General features: G+C 38.3%; 2 protein-coding genes across 2 annotated transcripts in view; one reads left to right on the top strand and one right to left on the bottom strand.

Moving 5' to 3' along the window:
* Positions 1-6401, top strand: part of SYN3 (synapsin III) — a 197091-nt gene extending 190690 nt beyond the window's left edge. The window contains exons 12-14 of the mRNA XM_087723116.1: positions 3346-3418; positions 4442-4724; positions 6260-6401. Coding sequence (XP_087579242.1) covers positions 3346-3418; positions 4442-4724; positions 6260-6392 — 489 coding nt within the window. The 3' untranslated portion in view covers positions 6393-6401. The remainder of the gene's footprint in view (positions 1-3345; positions 3419-4441; positions 4725-6259) is intronic.
* Positions 6402-9283: 2882 nt separating this feature from the next.
* FBXO7 (F-box protein 7) lies at positions 9284-22556 on the bottom strand. The gene is made up of 9 exons (XM_014053738.2): positions 22289-22556; positions 19184-19487; positions 18529-18756; positions 17117-17258; positions 15426-15509; positions 13833-13925; positions 11684-11860; positions 11395-11432; positions 9284-10986 (listed from the first exon to the last, which is right to left on the bottom strand). The coding sequence occupies exons 1-9, from the start codon at positions 22408-22410 to the stop codon at positions 10600-10602; spliced, it is 1575 nt and encodes a 524-aa protein (XP_013909213.2). The 5' UTR covers positions 22411-22556; the 3' UTR covers positions 9284-10599.
* Positions 22557-22939: the final 383 nt, after the last annotated feature.

The following is a 22939-nucleotide window of genomic DNA, read 5'->3' as shown; positions in this document are numbered from 1 at the left end:
AGCTGAACAGAGGGGGGAAGGACTTGAAAATTCTTTAAAATTGTTTTTACAACAGCATAGACAACTGTGTAAGCAACATGCAGTGCTATTCATTGAACAAGTGCAGAATATTGTAGATTTGCATGTGTAACTTTCCTTTGTCTTCATCAAGGTTATGTTTAAAAATTCAAGGTTTATCTTTAGAAAGGCAGATGGCAATACTATGCAAAAAGCAGCAATGCAAATAATGTAAATATTAATTTCATTTATCTGAATAAACAGGTGATACAAGGCATACTTATTACCTTATTGGAATGGCAGCAAAAATCAAATGGCAGATGTGCACAGATATCTGTATGAAATCCATTCCTCAATTTGGTTAATCCTGAAGACAGCTATCACATTCGCCATCCCTTCCAAATATTTTAAGCTGTCAAAGTCCACTGAGCCAATCAGCTTCTGAATTAAGGCTATAAAAATATATTTATAAGCTACTGAATGTTGAATAGTGAATGCTCTTGACTCGGAAACACATTTAATTGTTGCATTGTGTTCAGTCTCAGGTCAGATAGAAGTGTCCTTATTTTAGGAACATACCCATTCACAATATCAATTGTTCTCCCACTGACTAGGGAGTCTAAGAGTGCCATGCAACCCTGAAGGAGATTGGTGGGCTGTCTTTTCATTTTGTAATTGTTCCTTTTAACTTTGCTTTAATCTTGTTTTTAACTGTTTTTAAGTATAGCTTTAATATCATTTTACTGTTTTATCTGTAAACCACCCAGAGGCATTGCATATGTGATGGGTGGTATAGATAGATAGATAGATAGATAGATAGATAGATAGATAGATAGATAGATAGATAGATAGATAGATAGATAGATAGATAGCGAGCGAGCGAGCGAGAGAGAGAGAGAGAGAGAGAGAGAGAGAGAGATAGAGATAGATAGATAGATAGATAGATAGATAGAGAGAGAGAGAGAGAGAGAGATTATACACACACACACACACACACACACACACACACACACACACACACACACACACACACACCTTCCAGGCCCACAGATGACATGTGTTTGAATATCACTTGGAATTATAGCAAAAGAGAAATGTTATTCTCATGTTCTTTTCTTGGTCTTTTCACTTGGTGCTATGGTCAGCTGATTGCTGAACCAGGCCTTTGATTTAATAGGTTGCTTCTTATCCTAAAATCAAAACTATGGATAAAAAGTAACTAAACTTGAGTGTTTCTAAACCCTTATTTATTCATTATAAAAGAATTAAGCATCTCTAATTTTTACAACTTTTAAATGTGGTGGAGTTGGTTCAGATCAAAACCCATATGCAAATTTCTAAACTAAAAAAAATCCAATATATTAAAGAAGCATTAATATAAATGAGATGTTTCCCTTTAGAGAGGCTCCAGTAGGATTTCCCTGAAAGGCCATTATAGCACTCTAGCATGTCACTTGCCATCCTAATGTTCTGCAGGTTGTTCAGATCCTTATATAAGACACCAGACATGTCTCAAGATTGCAAGGTTTGTCCTAAGCAGCTTTTAAGATAGACTGTATTACAATTAGTTATGCTTCATTAAGTGACTTTGTGAAGAAGCATTAGAATTGAAATTGGCTTATTAAAGGCTATGCAAAAAAGAACTCAGCTTTCCCTATTGTATGCATAAATCTGCACCTACCTAAATTCTTCCTTTACTCAGATAAGGAATAAAAGTTCAAGAAGTGTTATACATTTTGCTAAAGTTACATAGTTTCCATTCCCATCTACAACATATTTTCCCCATTTATTCTATTCTACAGTCAAGGATTAACTATAAATATGGGCTTATATTCACCAACTAGATCAGTGTTGGTGAACTTTTAGGCACCAAGTGCCCAAAGTGCGCGCATGCACACCCAAACTGCAAGGTGCAGGCGCATGCACGCCCTATGCATGTGCAGCAGAGACCTTAAGACCAGCTGGCTGGCAGGAGGCACATGCACATGCGCAGCAGACCTGAAACACAGCTGGGGTGACAGCGCACATGCCCACAGAAGGGGCTCTGTGTGTCACCTCTGGCATGTGTACACTGTACTAGATAATTGGATCATTTAAACAATCCAGTTCAAAGAACGAACAACGGTAGATGCAAGCATTTTGTACTGACTCGTTAGGACCAAACTTACAACAACATGGTTAAAAGCGACATAAAACATAGGGTCCAGCGAGAGCGTTAGTGAAACATGTGACATATGTGGAAACCAGCCCATGGGAAACCTTATGCCCACGGAAGGCTTCGAGTGACGTACAGTTGTTTTTGCACACACAAAGGAGGCTTCAATCGATTGATGGCAACCGCTTCGGCGAAATGCAGAAAACAAGAGTTCCTGTGGTGTAGCAAAACTGTGAACACAGTATTTAAATTGACCCGTAGCTAGTATGTCTCACGATAGAAGGCATTTTGTGGCCAGGGTTTGCTGTTGGATTACTCAATATTGTCTGAACCCACTTCGGAAAGTGCACCTTCATTCTGAAAGCCAGGCACCTATCAGTTCTGCCAATGTAATTGTCTCTGTACTTACAAATTGGTAAATACAATGTGCTTTGACGCTGATAGGTTGTGCTTCCTTGATTGATGGTAGCGGCATCGGGGATGGGTTCCGGCAGTCACTACTGCTGGTTTGCTTATGGCCATGCACATGCTTGATGTGCGCTGTGCAGTCATATGCAGTGCAATAAAAAGTGCTCTGCACATGTGCAAAAGCAAAAAACAAGATGGCGGCACCTATGACACCATCGGGAGAACTGGTTAGGGGCATGGCAGGCCTGGGTCGCTGCCGGTTCCAGCAACCCAGGCCGCCAAACCATTACTGATTCTGCTGAACTGGTCCAAACTGGTAGGAATCCACCTCTGTGCAACATCGTTCTAGAGATATTTCCTTACCTACAGACTTATATGGGTTTTTAAAAAGTGTGAGTAGGAAGGATTTCCAACTTCCTGCTAACTCCCATTGACTTACCTTACAGAACGCAGGCAGAGCGTGTTGGAAATGACAATCATGTAAGTACAGCTGAGCACAGAGCATAGCACTACCGAAACAGCTACAACTTTGCCAAATTTCAATCCCACAGGAGTCCCAAATCCTGTATTTTAGAGACAGTTTTTAAGTTCGATCATTTGAGATATGTTAATGGTTGTAATCGGGCCAATAGTTGCCCTATGATGCTTACCCAATTTAAGGTTACCAAAAAAAATCAGACACAAGAGGTTTAGTAGCAGTTAATTTGAAATTGCTATGGGCAATACATAACATACTTCTGTTGATTCTCTTTGTGATATTTTGACTGTACTGTCTTTATTTCAAGCCTCCATCATTGAAATCCCAAATGTCAGGACCACATCTTGGACAGTTTTCCCAACCCCGACCACCACCTCAAGGTACTACCTCTACTATGTAATTTTTAAGAATGAGGTACTAGTTCCCTGTGTAAAAGTATGAGTAATTAAATGTGGCTGTCAAGATTTCTGCTGATTTTTTGAGTGGAATATGGTGACAGGACAGGGTTAAGTTGAATAAATTACAACAGTATTTATAGAGAAGGCGAAAAGATGAAGAATATATATGTATTTCTTCTCAGACAGTCCATCCTGAAAAAGTATTAGATTTAACATCCAAGCTTAATAAGGAAACAGAAGCAATGCCAATATAAACTTGCGAAATGTTGAAATATATTTTTGTTTCAGATGCGCAGCTTGCCCAGAGATTGAAGTTACAAATTTCAAAAATTAAAGAGCAGAATTTAAAATGCAGTTTATTAGGGGAATGTTAGCGAACTGAGACAATAAAGATGTTTTTTTAATCTTTTGCTAAACTATGGCAAGGATCTATAAATATTTGTGCCAGTGGGTATGTGTGATAAGTGACTGCAATGGGAGTGCTCAAAGGAAATGGTTTTCCTGAGAGACTTTGCCATTTACAAAATGGCTGTTAGAGTTGGCACCACTAGACAGAAAACACTAGTTTGCCAGAAGAAAATAGTGACCCACTCTTCTTTCATCCTTTCTAATTTAGTGCATTTGGTATCAGCCTGTAAACCTTTTGGCAGTTTCTCTGTTCATAGTTACTGATTCTTTAAAGAAGTTAGCTATCTAGGGGAGCCATATATTCAACCTCCTTTATGAAAATTTTCCAAAGTTGACTACGAGGGGGTGGAAATACAGAGATAATATATTCATGGGAACAAAAGACATTTTAAGATCCTTGAAAGTGTTCATATTTCTTAGAACTCTTCATCAGCTAAGGTTTATAATTAATTATAAGTGATTAATAATCCAAGAAAAGGAAGTGTCCAGTCTTCCAATGAACTTGTATCAGATCAGTCTCATAATATTGACAAAGATCAGATCTTTTATAAAAACTAACGTTGTTTTACAGACTGTGTCTGAATCCCTTTGTTCCAGGTGGCCCATGGCAGCCTCAAGGATCACAGCCCATACAGCCAGGAGCCCCGCCACAGCAAAGGCTATCCCCACAGGGTCAGCAACCTCTGAGCCCTCAGTCCATCTCATCACAGCAGCAGAAATCTCCTGGATCTCCCCAGCAAACTAGATCATCTTCAGGAAGCTCACCAAGTCAGCCTTCCAAATTAGGCACGTTTCCTGCCCAGCAACCTCGGCCTCCGGCACAAGGATGGGCTCCTGGCCAAGGATTCAGTGAACCTTCTAAGCAGCATCCTCATCTAAAGTATGTGGGATTTTTTTTTACAATGGATAAGTCTTGCAATTTAAAGTTAAGGTGAAGCCATTATCAGTGTCTTCTCCAGAATAGAACACCAAAACAAGTGCATACATGAGACTCAACAACTGAACATAAAGGGAAGACTACATTAAACCTAATTTTTGGCACAGTCTTATATAGGGAGAAACATTTTCCAGCTTAACCGCAGCCCACCCTGAAAATAATATTCAAATCTAACATAAATCCTAATAATACGGTAATGTTAAGAGTTTGTGAACTCTTTTGAATTGTCATGACTGCATAAATATGACATAAAGCATCACAGAAACCTTAAACCTAAAGAAAAGCCTAATAAAAAAATAAGTCAAACATATTGTATTTTTTTTTAATTGTGGAAAATGATCCAAAGCTAGATATATATGGCAAAAGCATGTGAGCCTTTGCTTTTAGGAATTGGTATGCCCACCTTGGTCAGTAACTAATAACTGTAACTAATAATTTGTGATAACTCTTGGATCTCTTCTGAACATTAGTCTGAAGGAATTCTTGAAGGAAGGAATCCTGAAGGAACGTTTCTTCTGCTTTTGCCATTCTTTGGTCATATAGCTTCTGTTTTGGATCATTGATTTGCTGCTTCTCTAGAGCTTCACCTCAGACAGATATCCTAATTTCCTGTACGATTTGCTGATGCAATCCAAAATTCATAATTCCATCAAAGATGAAAATCACCTGAAAACTTGCAAAGCTGGCCCAAGGCATGACATTGCAACATTTCATATACTTTTGCCACACAAAAATGTAGCTTTAGATCATTGAGCCACGGTGGTGCAGTGGTTAAGAGTGCAGTACTGCAGGCTACTTCTGCTGGTGGGCTGCCAGCAGTTTGAGATTGAATCTCACCAGGCTCAAGGTTGACTCAGCCTTCCATACTTCCGAGATCGATAAAATGAGGACCCAGATTGTTGGGGGAAATATATTGACTCTATAAACCGCTTAAGAGAGGGCTGTAAAACACTATGAAGCGGTATATAAATCTAATTGCTATTGCCTTCAATAAATCAATGGACAAGTATGTTTTTGATTCATAGCTTTAATGCTCTCTATCTAGTTTTTAGGATTCATGTGGAGAACTGATCACATTTAGGTGATATTTATGCATATTGAAAACTCAAAAGGGTTTATAAACTTTCAAGCACCACTATAGGTGTCTAACACTAGCAACCCATTACTTCCTAAAGCTTCTAAAATTTTATAAAGGAAATAACCAGATTTTTAGAGCCAAGGTGGCGCAGTGGTTAAAAGCAGCACTGCAGGCTACTGCTAGATCAGCAGGTCAGCGGTTCAAATCTCACCGGCTCAGGGTTGACTCAGCCTTCCATCCTTCCGAGGTGGGTAAAATGAGGACCCAGATTGTTGGGGGCAATATGCTGACTCTCTGTAAACCGCTTAGAGAGGCCTGAAAGGCCTATGAAGCGGTATATAAGTCTACTGCTATTGCTATAAGTCTACTGCTATTTATTCCTTTTTCTTCTTTTTTTCAGCAAATCACAATCCTTGACAAACACCTTCAACATCTCAGAATCTTCACAGCGAGGTATCACAAACGAAGATGAGGCAAAGGCTGAAACCATCCGCAACCTGAGAAAGTCATTTGCTAGCCTGTTTTCTGATTAGCGTCACAATCCAACCTTAGAGCAATTTTGGATATTTGGGTCTTCTTTTCTTGCATATTCCTCACTCATTTTATAGTTCCCTATACAAATTTGTGTTTAAATGTATCGGTCATTATAGTTTCTTGTATGTATTCCTATATTCAGCAAAGGGGAAAAAATCAAGAGAGAATTCAATCTGCCTCCCTGTGATCTGGATCCTATTGGCGTCTAAACTTAACAGAACTAACAGAAAGCAAATACATGTCCATCATCACCTACACGCAGAGGTCATCTCATGCACAATCAGGCCTATAGAATGCTGCAGTGCATATAAACTGCCTTGAACACTTGCTGTGCCATTTACAGCAGATGTGCAGAAAAGAGGCAAATGAGGTGAAACATATAATCATCTCCCTCAATGTTCATTTATCTTAACTCTTTTTATCTACTAGCATGATTCTTCATGTCTTTTATAAGTCAGTTTTAGTTTACTTTTTTAAAAACTCAATTATGAAACTACTACTCAGAAAATGTGTTATCTGTTACATCCTCTTCAAATCCAGAATTATTCTTTCTCAATTCAATTTTACTGGACTAAATTATTTTAATTCTTAGGTAGCACACAACTGAAGCATTTTACTTTGGTTGGTTATACAATCAGGATGAAATCCATTCTGATTCCCAGGTGCAATAGTGTAGAGAGATCATTTGGCATTAAAATCCTTTGCTTGCTCTGTTACAATGGTGCAATTTGCCCAAGACCTAGTATCAACTGTCCTATTCCAAAGTAATAAATTAAACTATAATGGCGTAGGTCTTTACACTGAAGTACTATGTATGGAAATGAATACACAGGTCTTGAACTGTATCAGCATGCCAGAATTCATATTTAGAGCTGTGTATCATGCATTTCAGAAAAAGATAATTGAAGCAAAGATCTTTGATCCCAGCCTCAAAGTTCTCCCCAATATCAGTATGCCATAACATTTTTAGCCACCCAAGTCAGGATACAAATGAAGTGTTAAAAGAGATGAGGAAAATATGAGTTCCGTTGCAAAAATTTTAGAGATTTCTCACTTTAAGCATTGATATGATCCATCTCCTTTTACTTTTATCTATGCAAAACTGATGCAAATGGGACATGGCATTATGTGTGCATTTGCTGTATATAGATTGTACAGCAGGCATGTCCAACCCGCATGTGGCCCTAGACAGCTAGTAATGCAGCCCCACAAGATTGTAAATTTTTAACATTGTGATTTATATACATTAACTACCGTTTTATATGCGGCTCAAGACAATTCTTCACTCAATTCAGGCTAGGGAAGCCAAAGGTTGGACACCCATGCTCTAGAGCCGTGATGGCAAACCTATGGCATGTGTCACAGGTGGCACAGAGCCCTCTCTGCGGACATGCAAGCCATCACCCCAGGTCAGCTCCACCATGTTATGTGTGCGCACCTCCCGCAGGCCAGCTAGTTTTCGTGTCTCTGCCGCACATGCGCAGGGGATGGGGGAAATGTGGAAGATGGGCATTCATGCACGGGTTGGGGCACAGAGAGGTCATGGAGCATGCACGGGGGTCATGTGCACATGTACAGGATGGAGTTCGTGCGGGAATGCATGTGCATGTATGGAATGGGGCACACGCAGTGGTCGTAGGCATGCACGGGGGGATTGTACACACATTGCATTTTGGGCGCGCTTGCATGCACGCTTTCGGCACTCCGCAACAAAAAGGTTAAGTCATCACTGCTCTAGAGTAAGTCTACTGCAAGCACATAATTTTTCAACTCAGTAGAGCCAAGTTCAAAAAAGCCAAACTGCTTTGTTCTTTAGTATTGTTTGCACAGGGAAAACTCTGAATAGGTTAGCAAGAGCTACTTTTTTCCAAGTTCTAGAAGGGAACCTTACCTACTTCCCCGCCTTTTTCCTAAATCCTGTAACAACATTTGGTAGATTGATGAAAACAAAGATTACCACTACTTTGAATGTTTACCAGCTATATGGAATGCATCTGAATAACAATTCAGCATTTTAAGAGAAGAAAAGATAAGGATCCACTTCCATTTCAAATTACCCAACTGGAATTGCTTGTCAAACCCAGCCTATAGTTTCAGTTTCAAGCTAAATGTTGACAGCAAGGTGAACAAATTTCTTCAATTTTATCAGTGTGACTTACTTCTCTGAATGTGTCATGTGCGATGGCCCTGTACAGCCAACTGTTCAATGACTTCAGTGTGCAATAGGAAAATTCCGACAGAATTTGCTAGTGCAGTTTCCCATCCCCAGCACATAATAAATTAATGTAATTCTTAGATCTACTAAATTTCAACTTCAAGTCTCTTCTCAAGTAAGTTTAACCTACCTCAATAAGGATAGAACCATTACATACTAGTCCATTTTGCACTGGAATATTACAGAAATGTTAAATAATTCCTCTCATAAGCAGCCTATTTTGCAAGCCAAAGAACTAATTATACCAATGTTGTTGGAACAAAGGTCTTTATCATCTGCAATATTCCGAGCAGTATGCATCCTGAGTGGAAAAATGCCACCACAGTGCAAGTATTAGAAATACAATTACAAAGAACCAATTGTTTAGTAGCAAAGCAAAATTGTGTTGTTAAGACTCAAGCAATTTTAGAACTGATTTATGCATGTTTGAGTTCTAACAAGGTTGATTACAGCACTTTACTGTATTATAAACTAGCACTTAAGTATTAACTGTTGGTCTGTTGGTGACATGATAGCAGTGTTCTAATACCTAAGGGGCTGCCACAAAGAAGACGGGGTTAACTTATTCTCCAAAGCACCTGAAGGTAGGACAAGAAGCAATGGATGGAAACTAATCAAGGAGAGAACTAAGACATTTCCTGAAAGTTAGAACAAATAATCAGTGGTCACAAATACTGTGATAGTAAATAAACACATCTTTATAATACTCCACCTATAAAGTACTATATATTGTAAATATAGTACAACCACATCTTTAATTTAGGCTTAATATGTGAGTTCATTAATGTAAAACTAATTTAAATTTAAATTTCATCAAGTTGAAATTTAGAATGAGACAAAATTGACACATCAAATCAGTGCACTTAAGTGATTATTTTTGTTTTGTTAATAAGGCTGAAAATACTATACAGAGAAAAATTCGGAGGAATAGCAAAGATAATACATTTTCCCTTGAGCAGCCATCAATAGACAGTCATCGATTATTTATGCTCAACCTTAGAAGATCACCTTCTAATAAGACTTATATTTCTTTATCCACTGATCAACTAGACTCAGTTATGTCTATTTATCTCTAAGAATTGCACATCTTGTAATTATACATTTGAAAATAACTAGGAATGTTTACCCAATTTAGTTGGCTGAAAAATGTTTAAAAACAATAATCATGCTCATTAGTCCCATCAATTACACGATTCTTTAAATGTACAGATGGCCCTGTCATTTTATTTCATAAAGTACTTGGGGTACTTTCTGTTGATATTTACTAGAAAAAAATTGAAATAGAAAGGCAGCAACTTTTTACCAGATCTTCTGACATTCACCATTTCTCATCTTCTGGGTTATACTGTGTAGCATGTTATTATTCAACTATTTGTAAGGTGAACAGTTCAATGTCTTATTCTCTCATATGTAAAAAAAAAATCATTTAAACTCAATATTCTTTGTGCTTTGAAATCCCCAATACCAACATTGCTTTTCAAGTAATAAAGAAAATACATAAAGTGTCCGAAGAACAATCAAATCAGGTGATTTTTGCAGCCTTCCAAGTGCCAGATATTGCATAGAACAGAAAATCTTTTCATGGAAAAAACACTGAGTCAGGCTAATTACTGGGAGAAAAGAACATAGCACAAATATTTAAATAACAGATCTAAAAATGAAAACAACCCAGACCAACTTAGAATCTTATATTTTAAAGTGCTTTTTATCTGATGCAACAAAAGCAAACCTCCTTTTACTTTCTAGGGAGCCTGCCACTGTAAATGAAAAGAATAGTGTCCCTCAATATTCTTGCAAAAGGTATCGGCGTTTCCAAGGGAGGCAGGAAAAATTGTTTGCATTGAACTGTTGGGCCCAAGTCTATGGAATCAATACGCTATAGTACTTATGCATCGTCATAACTTTAAAACAGTAGACATCATAGCTCTGAAGCTGTACAATTTTAAAGTAAGCCCACAAAGAGAGGTTTATCAATAAGGCTGAAAGAGTTCTCATATGAATGCACGGCGACTATCAATTGGGCGGCTCCGATTGGATCTTCCTGGGAGAGTTGGATTGGGTTCTGGAAATGACACAAAAGGATCGAAATATGGTAAAGTGGAGAATGGATCTAAGTGTGGGGCAATAGGAAGATACTGATTTGGAAGCTCAGCGGGGCCAGGAAAGAGGGAGTTTATTGGATCACCAATGGAAGGGACTGCTAACCTCTCATCAAATTCACCACCAATGATATTGGGGGGATAAAGTGGATTAGGACAAAAAGGATTGGGATACAATGGACTGGGGTGAAATGGCACAGGGAGGGGAGGAGGGGGCAGAAACATTGTGTGTCTCCACTTCAGTGCGTCTTTCTTCTGCTTCAATTTTTTCTTGTACAGCTGTAAAAAGGGGGAAAATAAAATTTAGCTTGACATTTCATAGCGTTGTTGTTACAAAAGTTTTCTAGTACAGGCATAGATATTTAGAATATATGAACCAAATTTATTAGCACAACTATCTCCATGCCTTCTGCAGCTTCATAGTTTTTTTTATTTCATGCAATTTTTCAGTCGATATGAGATTTCAGATCAGAATCCAACAGCTTGAAAGAAGCAGTGCAGGCTGGCATCCATTTGAATAATAATGTTCATCTGCTCTTTCAGCTGAGATCTTTAAAGTAGAGTTTGCTTCCTATGATAACTGGAGGTTTCAGTTAGCTGAGAATGTAACTTGGTTATTCTAACTGCACATATTCTTTTAAAAAAAGCAAAGCAAAACCAAAAAAACATATCATGACATCCACTTACTTCTTTCCAATCTGTGTCTCGAGATCTGGCAACCGGATCTGCATAAACATGTAAGATACAAATCAGCTTGCTACAGTAATTCTATAACGATGTAGACAACACATTAGGTTAACTTGCACTGATTGCATGACTGCCCCAAGACAATAACCATTTATTGGACACAATGTTCAAACAGCTTCATAGACGTATAATTCCTTACAAAGAACCCTGGCAAATTAACTTGTAAAGCTGACAACAAGCCTCTCATTCAGCGTCATACCATTAGAAAAAAAGTTTTATGAACAATTACCTCTGAAATCTCGCAAGTATATGAACCTCCACAATAACTGGTCATTTGAAGCAGCATAAAGATCATGACAAACAGCAGACAAAGAAATTAATGAGCGAAAGTCCAAGAGCCTGAAGATTCGGAGTTTCAGCTCCAATGGAAGAACCACCAGGCCAAACACATCAGGTAGATTCAATGCTAAAAGGAGAATGGGAAGAACAACATTATTACAACATTCCAACAGTTTTCTTATCCATTTCATAATTATAATTACATACTGCATGAAACAAAGCATATTGGTAAGATTTAGCTAAAGAAAAAGCCTATTTTAATGCAAATGCTTTGAATTTAATCATGCATTTATCAAAGACATCAAAAATGACATAATACTAAGCTCGTTTAACTGGGTTCTCTTTACCTACTTTTAGGACTTCTATTGGAAACAAATCGCATCAGAAAAATTATACAGAAATACTGAAACTTCAAAAGAGTTCATTAATTTTAAGCATCACTGTATTTCTATTGAAACATATGACTAAGTGGTATTAAAAGACAATGTTACCAGAGGTATGATGGCCACTAACCAAATTGTCAATAGTCCCTGAAATAAAACTCTAAAGCACCCTCCCTAACAGATTTAGAAGGCACTTATTTAGGGAGAAGTCACATTAGACTTTCCACAATGAAAGGTTTCACTCTCCTGATTAGAGCCAAAATCCTTTGGCAGCTACATAATGAGATCAGTATGCAATATCATCCAGTTTTTCTTCAGCCTAATCAAAAAGAAAAGAAAAGAAACAAAAAACACCCCTATTCAGATCAAAGTTAATATATTATTGCTTTACTATGTTGTCAAGCCACATAGGAAATAGCCTCTTTGGCTGGCTCAACTACAATAGAATGTTGCCTGTTAAGTGAAACAGGAATTGTTTCAAAAGGCACTTACAGATTTTAATCTATTTTATAACATTTCTCAAATTAGAATTTGGTACTTGTTCAACTTGCAAGTCACAGCTGCAGCCATGATAGGATGAGAAGCAGAAGGAAGTGTCTAATTTATAAATAGCAAAAGAATTATGACTTAGAAACTGAGTAGCCATCTAGTGGTGGAGACAGAATCTTTCTGCGTTGAGATCCATTCTGGTTACTTGGCATCAGAGCCTAAACAGAATAGCAAATTTGTTTGCACAAATGAGCTTCAGGCTGTACCCTTGAGGGTCTACACCAGGGGTCTCAAATTGGATTTCTTCGAGGGCCAGATCAGCATTGTAATTATCATCCACTGGACAGGGGCAGGGGGAGGAGAGGAATGCGACGGATGCCTCCTGCAGCACTCTGCCAGCCAAAACATAGCGCAGGGCACCAGCATGCTGCCAGCCAAAACAGGACATAGGGAACATGAATGGCCCCCATGCACCCCGTTTTCAGCCTGGATGGCCTGCAGCATTCTGCCAGACAAAATGGGGCACGGTGGCACGCACAGCCCCACGTGCCCCATTTTGACCAGTAGTGCACACTCCCCCCATGCCCTGTTTTGGCAGGCAGAATTCTGGAAGCCATCCAAGGTGAAAATGGGACGCAAGGGTGGGCCACATGCAGCCTCCCCATGCCCCATTTCGCCGGCATCCCGTTTTTGCCGGAAGGGTGGTGTCCGTCCTGTCCCTCCCCCCACCCAGCTGGAAGCAACACAGCATGTCCTTTGCTATTTCCAGGCCAGCCCTGCAGGCCTTGAGTTTGACACCCCTGGTCTAGACCACTATTTTTCAAACTTGGCAACTTTTAAGATATCTGTACTTCAGTTTCCAGTATTGCCCAAGTTCAGTTTCTGGGAGTTGAAACCAACACATCTTACTTGCTGAGGTTGAGAAACACTAGTTTAGACAGCAGCAGAGAGCTCAATGTATAGAGAGTCATCTCAACTCTTAACACAGTTTGAACCAAACATGATCACATTTAATAAGTAAAGGGAATCCAGAATCATACTGAAAAAATATTACTATTATACTCTCAAAACAGTCTTGCTAAATGAGTTCAGTTGTGTGTGTCCATGTCTTATGCTAAGCACATTGGGCTCCAAACATACTTCACTCATCATTCTTGGTGGTTTTACCTGTTCCATAATAAATATTCTACAAAAAGATTTATAAGACTCCTTCCATGATGTGCTTACCTTGCCGAGTAGCAGCCAGAAGAGGGTATACCAGTCGATCTTTAAAGAGACAAGAGAGCTTCTGCAGGTCCTTATACACGCCTGCAACATTTCCTTTAGGAAAAAATAAAAATAAGTATCATCTGCTCAGTATATTCTATTCTAATTATTTGTCTCCAAGAATAAATCACCAAGCAGTAAAATGGAAAACAGCTGGTTCTATCATTCAGACTGGCAATATGCTGTAATAATTTGATTTACAACAAATAGCAAAGCCTGCATGGGCTGATGAATTTGGTGGACCTATTAGCATGGTTAAACAGCACAAAAGAGAATCTATGGAAAGTTTCTTTTAAAGTTTTTAATGAGGAAGAAGATAAGAAACTGCATTATATCGACTGTCAATAATAAGCATCTATGGCTGTTTCATTATTTCACTTTGAGCTGGGAAACTATTGTTATCCCCTTTATGAATGCTATTAGAATTTTGAACACAATGGGTCCCCCTAGTGAGGCATTATCTGCCATTACACCATTAGCTTAATATTGCATAAACAAGCAAGTGGTTTACAAAGAAAAGATTGTGTAAACGTTTTTTTACAGATACAGCCTTAGAAATGTAAATGGTGAAAGGTTGAAAGTGGAAGGTTGCCTCTTGTGAAGCCTGTATTAGAATCTAGCTCAAAACCTCCCCCTGGACACAACATTTTCCTACAGGTTATTGTGCAGAAATGAAAGAAAACACATTTGGACAAGTTTGGATAAAGCTCTAACTTAGATTAGTTGCACAAATCGAAAGGATTGGCATAAAGCTTCCAACTCAAGCATCAGTATCTCCTTCTGCTGTGGCCAAGAAGGAGAATAAACCAGAATTGCAAATAAAAGTAAAGTCTTCTTGATAAATTGTGTTTGTGTGTGTGTCAACACAACTAATCTGTCAATCTGTATTTGCTTGTTAATTTCCCACATGTATTTTAAATTATCTTTTTAAAAAGCTGTTTATTTTAAATTGGTATCAAATTCTCCAGATTTACCATGGGTTTCTTGAAACATTAGAATAAATATGTTTTTATGTTTGGGGGGGGGGGGGGAGAGGAATGTATCATAATAAATTAGGGGTTTTTTTCAGAATATTTTTGTCAGCCACACACTTTTTTTCACCTGTAGCAGATTTTCTAGACCCACCACAATTGTCTAGATCAATGATGACAAATCTTTTTGGCACTGATCAGGTGGCCGGCGCACACATGCGTGCAAAGAGGCTCTGAGTGCCATCTCTGGCACGTGTGATATAGGTTCGCCATCACAGGTCTCTAATGTATAAGTATTTTCTACGGCCCTAAGAAAAAATATGTCTCTTGCAATATATTTTTACATTGCTTGGAATGTTTTGTTTTCATAAAATATTTTACTAACAAACTCAAAGCCTGATAGGAGTTCATGAGGTCTTTGTAGTTATTTGAATAAGTTTTAAATATTCAATGATGCAACTTAAAAATGCCTCCCATCTACTGCACTCAGCTTCATCTTCTAATTTGCTCAGTTAACAATTACAATTACTGTGGCATTACTCATCTATTAGCTTCTTGCTGTTCAAAATTCAGATTCAGATACCTGAGTGTTCAAAGCAGATAAATGTTGCTGGCAGAAGCTGTAGTCTCTTCACACTTTTGATGTCAATGTCAATCTTCAGCATTGCTAAAAAATAAAAAAAGACACTAAAAGAACTTAACAAAAACATTACTGATGATTCTGAACTTCCTGGGGAAACTCAACAGAATAAATTTAGCCAATAGCAGTGCGTGCTATGAGAAACACAATAAAAAATACAACAGACAACACCCTTCTTTCCCATTGGAGCCTGTGTGGCATAATATTCCAGGATATATGAAGGAATCTAACTAGCTTGGATTATCAAGTGTAATGTGTTACAAAGTGAATAGTTCAATTTTTTCTGTGCTCATGGAAAGTCTCCCTCACTTCCTTCGAATGGGACTTTTCTGATACCTTAAACAGCATCTCAGATGGGACTGCCTACTGTTCTATCTCTTTTGATACTGTATCTCGTTATCTGTTTACAGCCTAGTGCTTCTTTTTAAGCAAATCAGTTTAAATATACTACTAAAGGCTTCATGACTGATTACTTGTAACCTTCAACCTTCAAACCTACAAAACATGCATCACAGGGCACTATTTTTTCAATCAACATACCCTTAAATGGGCTAACAAACCAAACCCATAACTCTCATGCAATTGAAATTTGCCTAAATTGTGGGCAGTTCAGTTCTGCCGCAGTCAGCTAGACACATGATTGTCAATTACAACACTCCCTATCAGCTTTCCACAAGAAACACCAATGGGCAAGACAGCAATAAGTAGGAAGCCGTTCCCATCCCCATAGCTTTTTTGCCTGCCAGATGTCATTCTATTTCTCTTTCTGTTTATCTTTGGAAATATCTCTGGAGCAAAGGTTCATTGAGCCATTGAGTTATCTAGTTATTATTACTTTACCATTGTCTCATTTAAATGAATATTTTATAAGTGTTTTAACTGAGCACCGAGAATAGGAGAATTGATGAAAGACTGAAGAGCTGGTTGGAAATGAAGCAGGAACATAGAATGGCCACTATCAGATCTCAATTTGCTGCTCAGAGGAAGAGCTGGAGCCAATTTGATGCAGAGCATCAGGAAGAGAGATTTGGAAGACAGTGGGCATGGACATGAATCAATCAGCCACGGATGGAGAAGGACTGCAAGGAGAGCTGGTGGCGAGATTTGTGAAACAGGGAGGATGTGCTGGGAAGTCAACAAAAGGGTTGGAGGAAGATGATTAGGGTGACTGATAACCAATGTAAATTCCATGCACATCTGGTTAAAAATGTTCAGTCTGGAGATAATAAATATCACATTTCTTCCAAGACAAAGAAGATAGGCAGTTGAAACATTGGAAGAAGGAAAACATCAATCTTGGCAAAAGTTGTATTGAAACCTTTGCAAAATCAGCTAAGAAAGCTTTTTTCTAGAGTTTATGTGTCCAAGTTTACATTTTTATTGCTGATTCTTCAGAGATGGACATGACAGTCAAGTTGCAAAATATAAACTACCATTTCTTTTTTAATATAGTTCAAAAGGCTAATTTATCTCACTTCATAGCACTTCTCAACGCATTGACATATTTAGTAACGCCTAAAAGCTGACATCACGTATGATGTAAGAGTCAACTGATTCTTATGTCTTTTAAGTTTGTTAGCAGTTACATAGCATGGAAGACAAAGAATAACAAATAAATATCAGAATATACCTACCATTGATAACAATAAGATCTCCCAGAGGCACACAAGTAAGGGCAGCAATGCCATTTTCACAGAGGGGATGGGCATACTGTAGCTTATAAACACCTCTGTTCCGCCATTTGTCAGGCATTCTTGTTGCCTTTGACTGTGTTCCCTATAAATAATAAAAGAGGAATTTAACAAGGCAACTAAAACTTGACTACAGATTTGTTGTGTGTTTCCAATAGCACTACTAAAATCATAGGGAGGGGAATATTGATTAGGGCAACAGTGCAACTAAAGCATGTAAACAGTCATTGTCAAATCTTTCTCAGTCAGTCAGGCAAGAAATTACAAGAAAGCCTTACCGAGAACCACAATTCTAATCAGGAGATTTATTGTTATCAAGTTAATAAAGCCATTACAAAAGTGGCCCTTGAGTACCAATGAGGCCCCATTCATCCTGAAATAAAAGTTCCTGCTTGTGTGCCTCTTCATCCAACCTCTGTAATGTTAACAGGCTAGAAGTCACTTTCTTTTGATCAAGAGTCCATGTCCACCTCCTTCGAGAGTTTTCACAGGTCAGGTGTGCATTGTTTGCAGCCCAACCCAGCGGAAAGCAGTCCCAATCATTGGCAGAGCTTTACACCTTATTGTTAATTATATATTTATGCAATTTGATAACTAGTTTTCATTAAGATCATCATCTAAAATTATGCTGTTGATAATGAAGAGGCTAAATTGAAATGTTATGAATCAAACTCAAAGCCACAAATATTTGCCAAAAAAAGTACCAAGATTAAAATATCAAATTCAGAACTTAATTCTGCATACATTGCTGCGCTGGGAAGTTTGATAAATCTTTGATAACTCATACTCACTATCCCAGTTCTAACTAGTCTAATTATTTTTAATGTGATACACTCTACATATTAGAAAGGAGAAATCTATATTCTATTATTTCATTCATCTTCCATGGGCTAACCCTAACCCTAACCCTAAATAGCTTCCATGCTAAAGCTCATTAAAAAGGGACAATCAGATATGTTTCTTTAATTGGAATTCTGCATTTATTTTAATATTCAACATTCACAATACAAATTTATGTTGTAAAGCAACACCTAGAATACTATATGCAATTCTGGTTTTCACATTTCTTTCACTAGATAATGTGTTGTGCTCAATGGGTATGCAGTACAAATTACAACTAATGCAGAACAATGTGTGGCCATAATATTCTGGATTGTGACAACCAATATATTCATGAGCAATAGTATGTGTTATCAGCTAATCATGACTTACTAGAAACCAACATTATCTTATTACTGACCTAAGATCTATGTCAATGATGAAAATTATGAGAAATTATGAGAAATGAAAATCAACCAAATCTGATGGGATGCATAGTATTTACATTCAGACATCCTTTTTAAAAATTTGCTTACTTGAGGTATATATCCTGTCTCCATCATAATAAGATGGATCAAAACTATCAAGGCATCATTGGCACTGGTACATTCTGCAGAATGGTATAGGGTCTGAAGCGAGTGTGGTACTTGTCCATCCGTAGCTTCAGAGCAAAGCATTGGCTCTGAAGGATAAGAACCTGAAGCTTCTTGGAAGTCAAAGTCATCAGATACAGCTTCTGAAGCAAATGCTTGGCTGGATTCTTCCTTGAAAGGATAGCAGCAAAAACAAGAGAGCATTAAAATTATATTAAAATTATATTTAAAATGATAAGAGCAAAGGGTTTCTGTGAAAAAAAAACTGGTTTCTCTAAAATTAATGAAAGCAGTATCTCAATATTTTCCCTACTCAATATTTTCCCTACTAGGCATAATAGCAATAGCACTTAGACTTTTATACCGCTTCATAGTGCTTTACAGCCCTTTCTAAGCGGTTTACAGAGTCAGCATATTGCTCCCAACAATCTGGGTCCTCATTTTACCCACCTCGGAAGGATGGAAGGCTGAGTCAATCTTGAACCTAGTGAGATTTGAACTGCCAAATTGCAGGCAGCAGAGGTAGCCTGCAGTACTGCACTCTAATCTCTGCACCACCGTGGCTCACTTAAGACATCTACACTTGTAATGGACTTACCATATGGTCTATATTCATCTGAATATCATCTTGAACTGTATGGTCTGGTACATCTACATTGTGTCTTTCGCTATCTTGAATTTTAAATTGATTGTGACAAATGGCTGAAGTGGATGGTTCATGATTATTCTGTTGTGGTTGCAGAGATGAGATGTGAGCTGGAAATACTCTTAATTCTGTCTCAGTATCTTCCAATATCAAACAAATCAAGTCTCCTGAAACAATCCCAAATGATGCTAGGGTTTCCTCATCTCCAGTAAGGGAGTCTTTGTTGTTCAACGTTATCGCAAACTTGATGTCAGAACTGCAGGGAAACAACATTAAGCACGCATTTTGTATTGTGAAACACACAACTGCAAACTAAAAGAGATCCTTAATTACCTAATTCCACAATTTACTATAATGCAACAATAAGAATAGCCACTAAAACCAAAACAATTCTCAAACTAATTCATTTTCACCTGCCTTTATTATACATGTTACTTTTTTTAGAAATGTAAGTCTAATACATATTTAAAAGTAGTATTTGTAGTATTAGCATTTAAATTATTAGTAGCAGAATGCGAAAGAGGAAGGCCACATTTCTAAAAGAATGCTTTCAGTCTTACCAAATAAAAAATATTATCAAAGCTCTTGAATTTGCATGCATTGCAGTAGCTAAATAGTATCTAATTTATGATTTGCCTTTCAAAAGTATTATTTTACGTTTTGCATGTAATTTTTAAAAAAGAAAATTAATAGGTACCAAGGGAAATCTTTCACAATCAAACACAATGTCCATCTCCACAAAACCTAAATGGTGCATTTCACCTTACAACATTTGCAACTCACTTTTGAACACAAGAGATATTTTAATATTCAACAATCACAAAATCAGTTTTTATACATATTTTTTTCAGTGACTATTATTTTACAGGACATGTTTGAGGAAAACAGCAATGTTTAATTTTTAAAATAATTACTTTTTTCACTGTAAACTCAAGGAAAATCAATCCCAAATCTCTAGCATACCAAACCCTACCACTATAAGTCTCAGCTATGAACTCTAGCATTCATTCTTCTGGGATTCCAGAAAACGCTTAATACCTGGCTCTATTCCCAGGCCTGGGATTAATGTAGGTAATTTATTGGCTGAACCCCTATCATATTGTTTTTGTACTGTTTGATGTTATGGTTCAAGTTATTTTTGTGGGATATGTGTGTGTGTTTGTAAGCCACTCAGTCTTCTAGAGAGGATATCCAGAATTCAACTGAATAAAATAAGCCATTGTGACAAGTAATTAGAGGTATGTGTACTACTAACACTTTAATAAATCACATAATTTCCATGAAATAACTATCAGTTTCTATTCTAACTGTAGGCCGTAAATGAAACTGAACATGTAACCTTACTTTGACTTTCAGTTTCAAAAGAAAAATACTATCATCTTTCTTACAGTATATCTCTCATGAACAGGACAGAAAAGGTCTGATTCTAACTATCACAACATAATCTTAATACCTTCATGAATATACCTATGACTAGTAAGACTGGATTCAGGATTATAGATCAACTAGTTCACTAAAATACAATCTCATCTCTGTACAGTTTACTTGGGAAAATAAAATGTGTTTCTTAGTATATTGACTCAGTTACTTAATTCTCCAATTACTCTACACATTAGTTTATTTGAAAAGTTAGGAATCCAGGAATCCATCATTCAATGAAAACATTTCTAAAATATCCATCAAGCCACATGAATTAAAAGGTTTGCTATATAAATTTTGAAATTAAATCTGCTCTACAGAAAGGAATAGATATTCAGTAACTAGATCAAAACCTGTGCAGATTCCCCATGATACTTGCAAAAAACGTGTTTGTTTTTTTCAATAAACTAGGTACAGATGTACAATTCTGAAAATTAGGCAAACCTGAAAGATGACGACTTGGCATTAGGTGGAGGGAGGAAGAAAATGAATCAGTTCTAATCTAACTTGCTACACTGTTTAGACAATATGTCTTGCAAAACTGTTTTACCAAAAATTCAAAAGACTTCAACATTAAAAAAATGACTAAAGATTGGGAAATATAATCACTGAAGACACTATTCAGGTGATATGTTCTCCACTTTTTCGGAAAGCAAGATTCTGAACATTGCTGGTATGTAAATATTTATTTTTGTTTTGCTTTGGTCAATGCATTGAAACATTGACCAAGCTATTTCTAGCCTGAAATGCATGAGCTGCTTCTTCTTTTTTTTTTTTAGAAAACTGTCGTGTTTTCCTCTGCACAAAAATTGTGTGTGAAGGATGGGACTGACTCCACATACATTCCACGTAATTTATAATGCTACAAATGCCAACAATACTGCAAGCCCCATCATTAAGCCAAAAATCCTAAAATCTGATTCTACACTGTAACAATAAAGCCTCCTATAAGCCATGCCTGACTTCTGGCTAACTCCCTAAACACATCCATGTAACTTTCTCGGCAGCAATACAGAAAGTGGGTAAAACCATCCGTTCCTTGAGATGCTTTCCCCAACTCCCCGCTATTTGCCAATCTCACAGTTAAGTTTTTAACTTAAAGCAATCCATCTTGGGAACCAATCTTGTTAGGATATCAAGTTAACATGTAATTTTAGTCACGAGGGAAATCCTTTTAATATTTCCCTCATTCCTATTTTGTACCAGGCCAAAATATATAGGCAGGCAGGCAGGCAGGCAGATCCTTTGGATCCCCAAATTATGTATTCGTCTGTTCCATTCACTGTCACTATCGAATTGAAGCGTTTTGATGACCTCCAAGCCTACCGTCCCTGTCCTAAAGTTCCCTTTTATTCGTATCCATTTCATGTATTCAAATCATCGTTTAGACGACGATTTTAGTCTGAATCGTTTAGACTTATATATGTTATCTAATACATGCTTGAGGAAATAAATAAATAAAAGTATAAAACATGTATTGTCTTCCACGAGTCTTCTCCGACTCTGGGCCATTCCTCTGGGCTCTCCTACAAATGGAAACCGTTTCCATTTCCTAAAAAAGGGAAAGCCCGGCTTCCCATCACTCTCGTCGACCACCACCCCTCACACTCATTGCCAGGCAGCTCCGCTCGCCGATACCTGTAACCCCAAGCGGGCAGGAGGGTTTGGCCAAGGTGCGCACGCAGATCCCTCAGCCGTGGCTCCGCCTCCGCCAACTCCAACGGAGCCGTCTGCCTCTGCAGCCGTACGCGGAGCTTCATGGCGGCGAACTACGCTCGCGCCGCCTAAGCTCCCTGGCCCCCTCCTCCCCGCCCCGCGCGCCCGAGAGGCCCCTTCGCGAAGGTGGCGGCACAGGAGGCCGCAAGCGAAGACGCCGCCGCCGTTGTTTGTTGTGGGTTTGGGCTGCCGAGGAACCGCCTCCTTGACCCCGGCGACCTTGCGATGACGTAGTTCCGTTCTTCGGCTTGAACCCTCCCCTCTCGGCGCCTGCGTCGTTCCACGCAACCACTTCCCCCACCCTCACCGAAGGAAGGCAGAAACAGACGGTGCTGCGCGATGATAATTCGGTGCTCGCCTTATCATCCCTGCTCTCTACCGAAATTGATGACATCGGCCTTCTTCCCGTCTGGCGCTTCTCTGATAGCCAAGGGCTGTCATCTAAAGCCGGGTTCTCCAACCTTGGCCACTTGAAGACTAGTGGACTTCAGCTCCCAGAATTCCTCAGCCAGCTGGCTGAGGAATTCTGGGAGTTGAAGTCCACAAGTCTTCAAGTGGCCAAGGTTGGAGACC

This window comes from Thamnophis sirtalis, unplaced genomic scaffold (genome assembly GCF_051295495.1).
Source record: "Thamnophis sirtalis isolate CommonGarterSnake01/CBP01778 unplaced genomic scaffold, rThaSir2_p1.2 scaffold_9, whole genome shotgun sequence".
In the NCBI taxonomy this organism is placed as follows: Eukaryota; Metazoa; Chordata; class Lepidosauria; order Squamata; family Natricidae; genus Thamnophis; species Thamnophis sirtalis.
This window is presented reverse-complemented; position numbering and strand designations above follow the sequence as displayed.

Coding starts and splice junctions, on each gene's coding strand:
- FBXO7 (XM_014053738.2), bottom strand. CDS start 22,410: ATGAAGCTCCGCGTACGGCTGCAGAGGCAGACGGCTCCGTTGGAGTTG. Junction 19,488..22,288: donor CTGCCCGCTTGGGGTTACAG/GTATCGGCGAGC, acceptor GTTTCCCTGCAG/TTCTGACATCAAGTTTGCGA. Junction 13,926..15,425: donor TATCTGCTTTGAACACTCAG/GTATCTGAATCT, acceptor TTTTTCCTAAAG/GAAATGTTGCAGGCGTGTAT.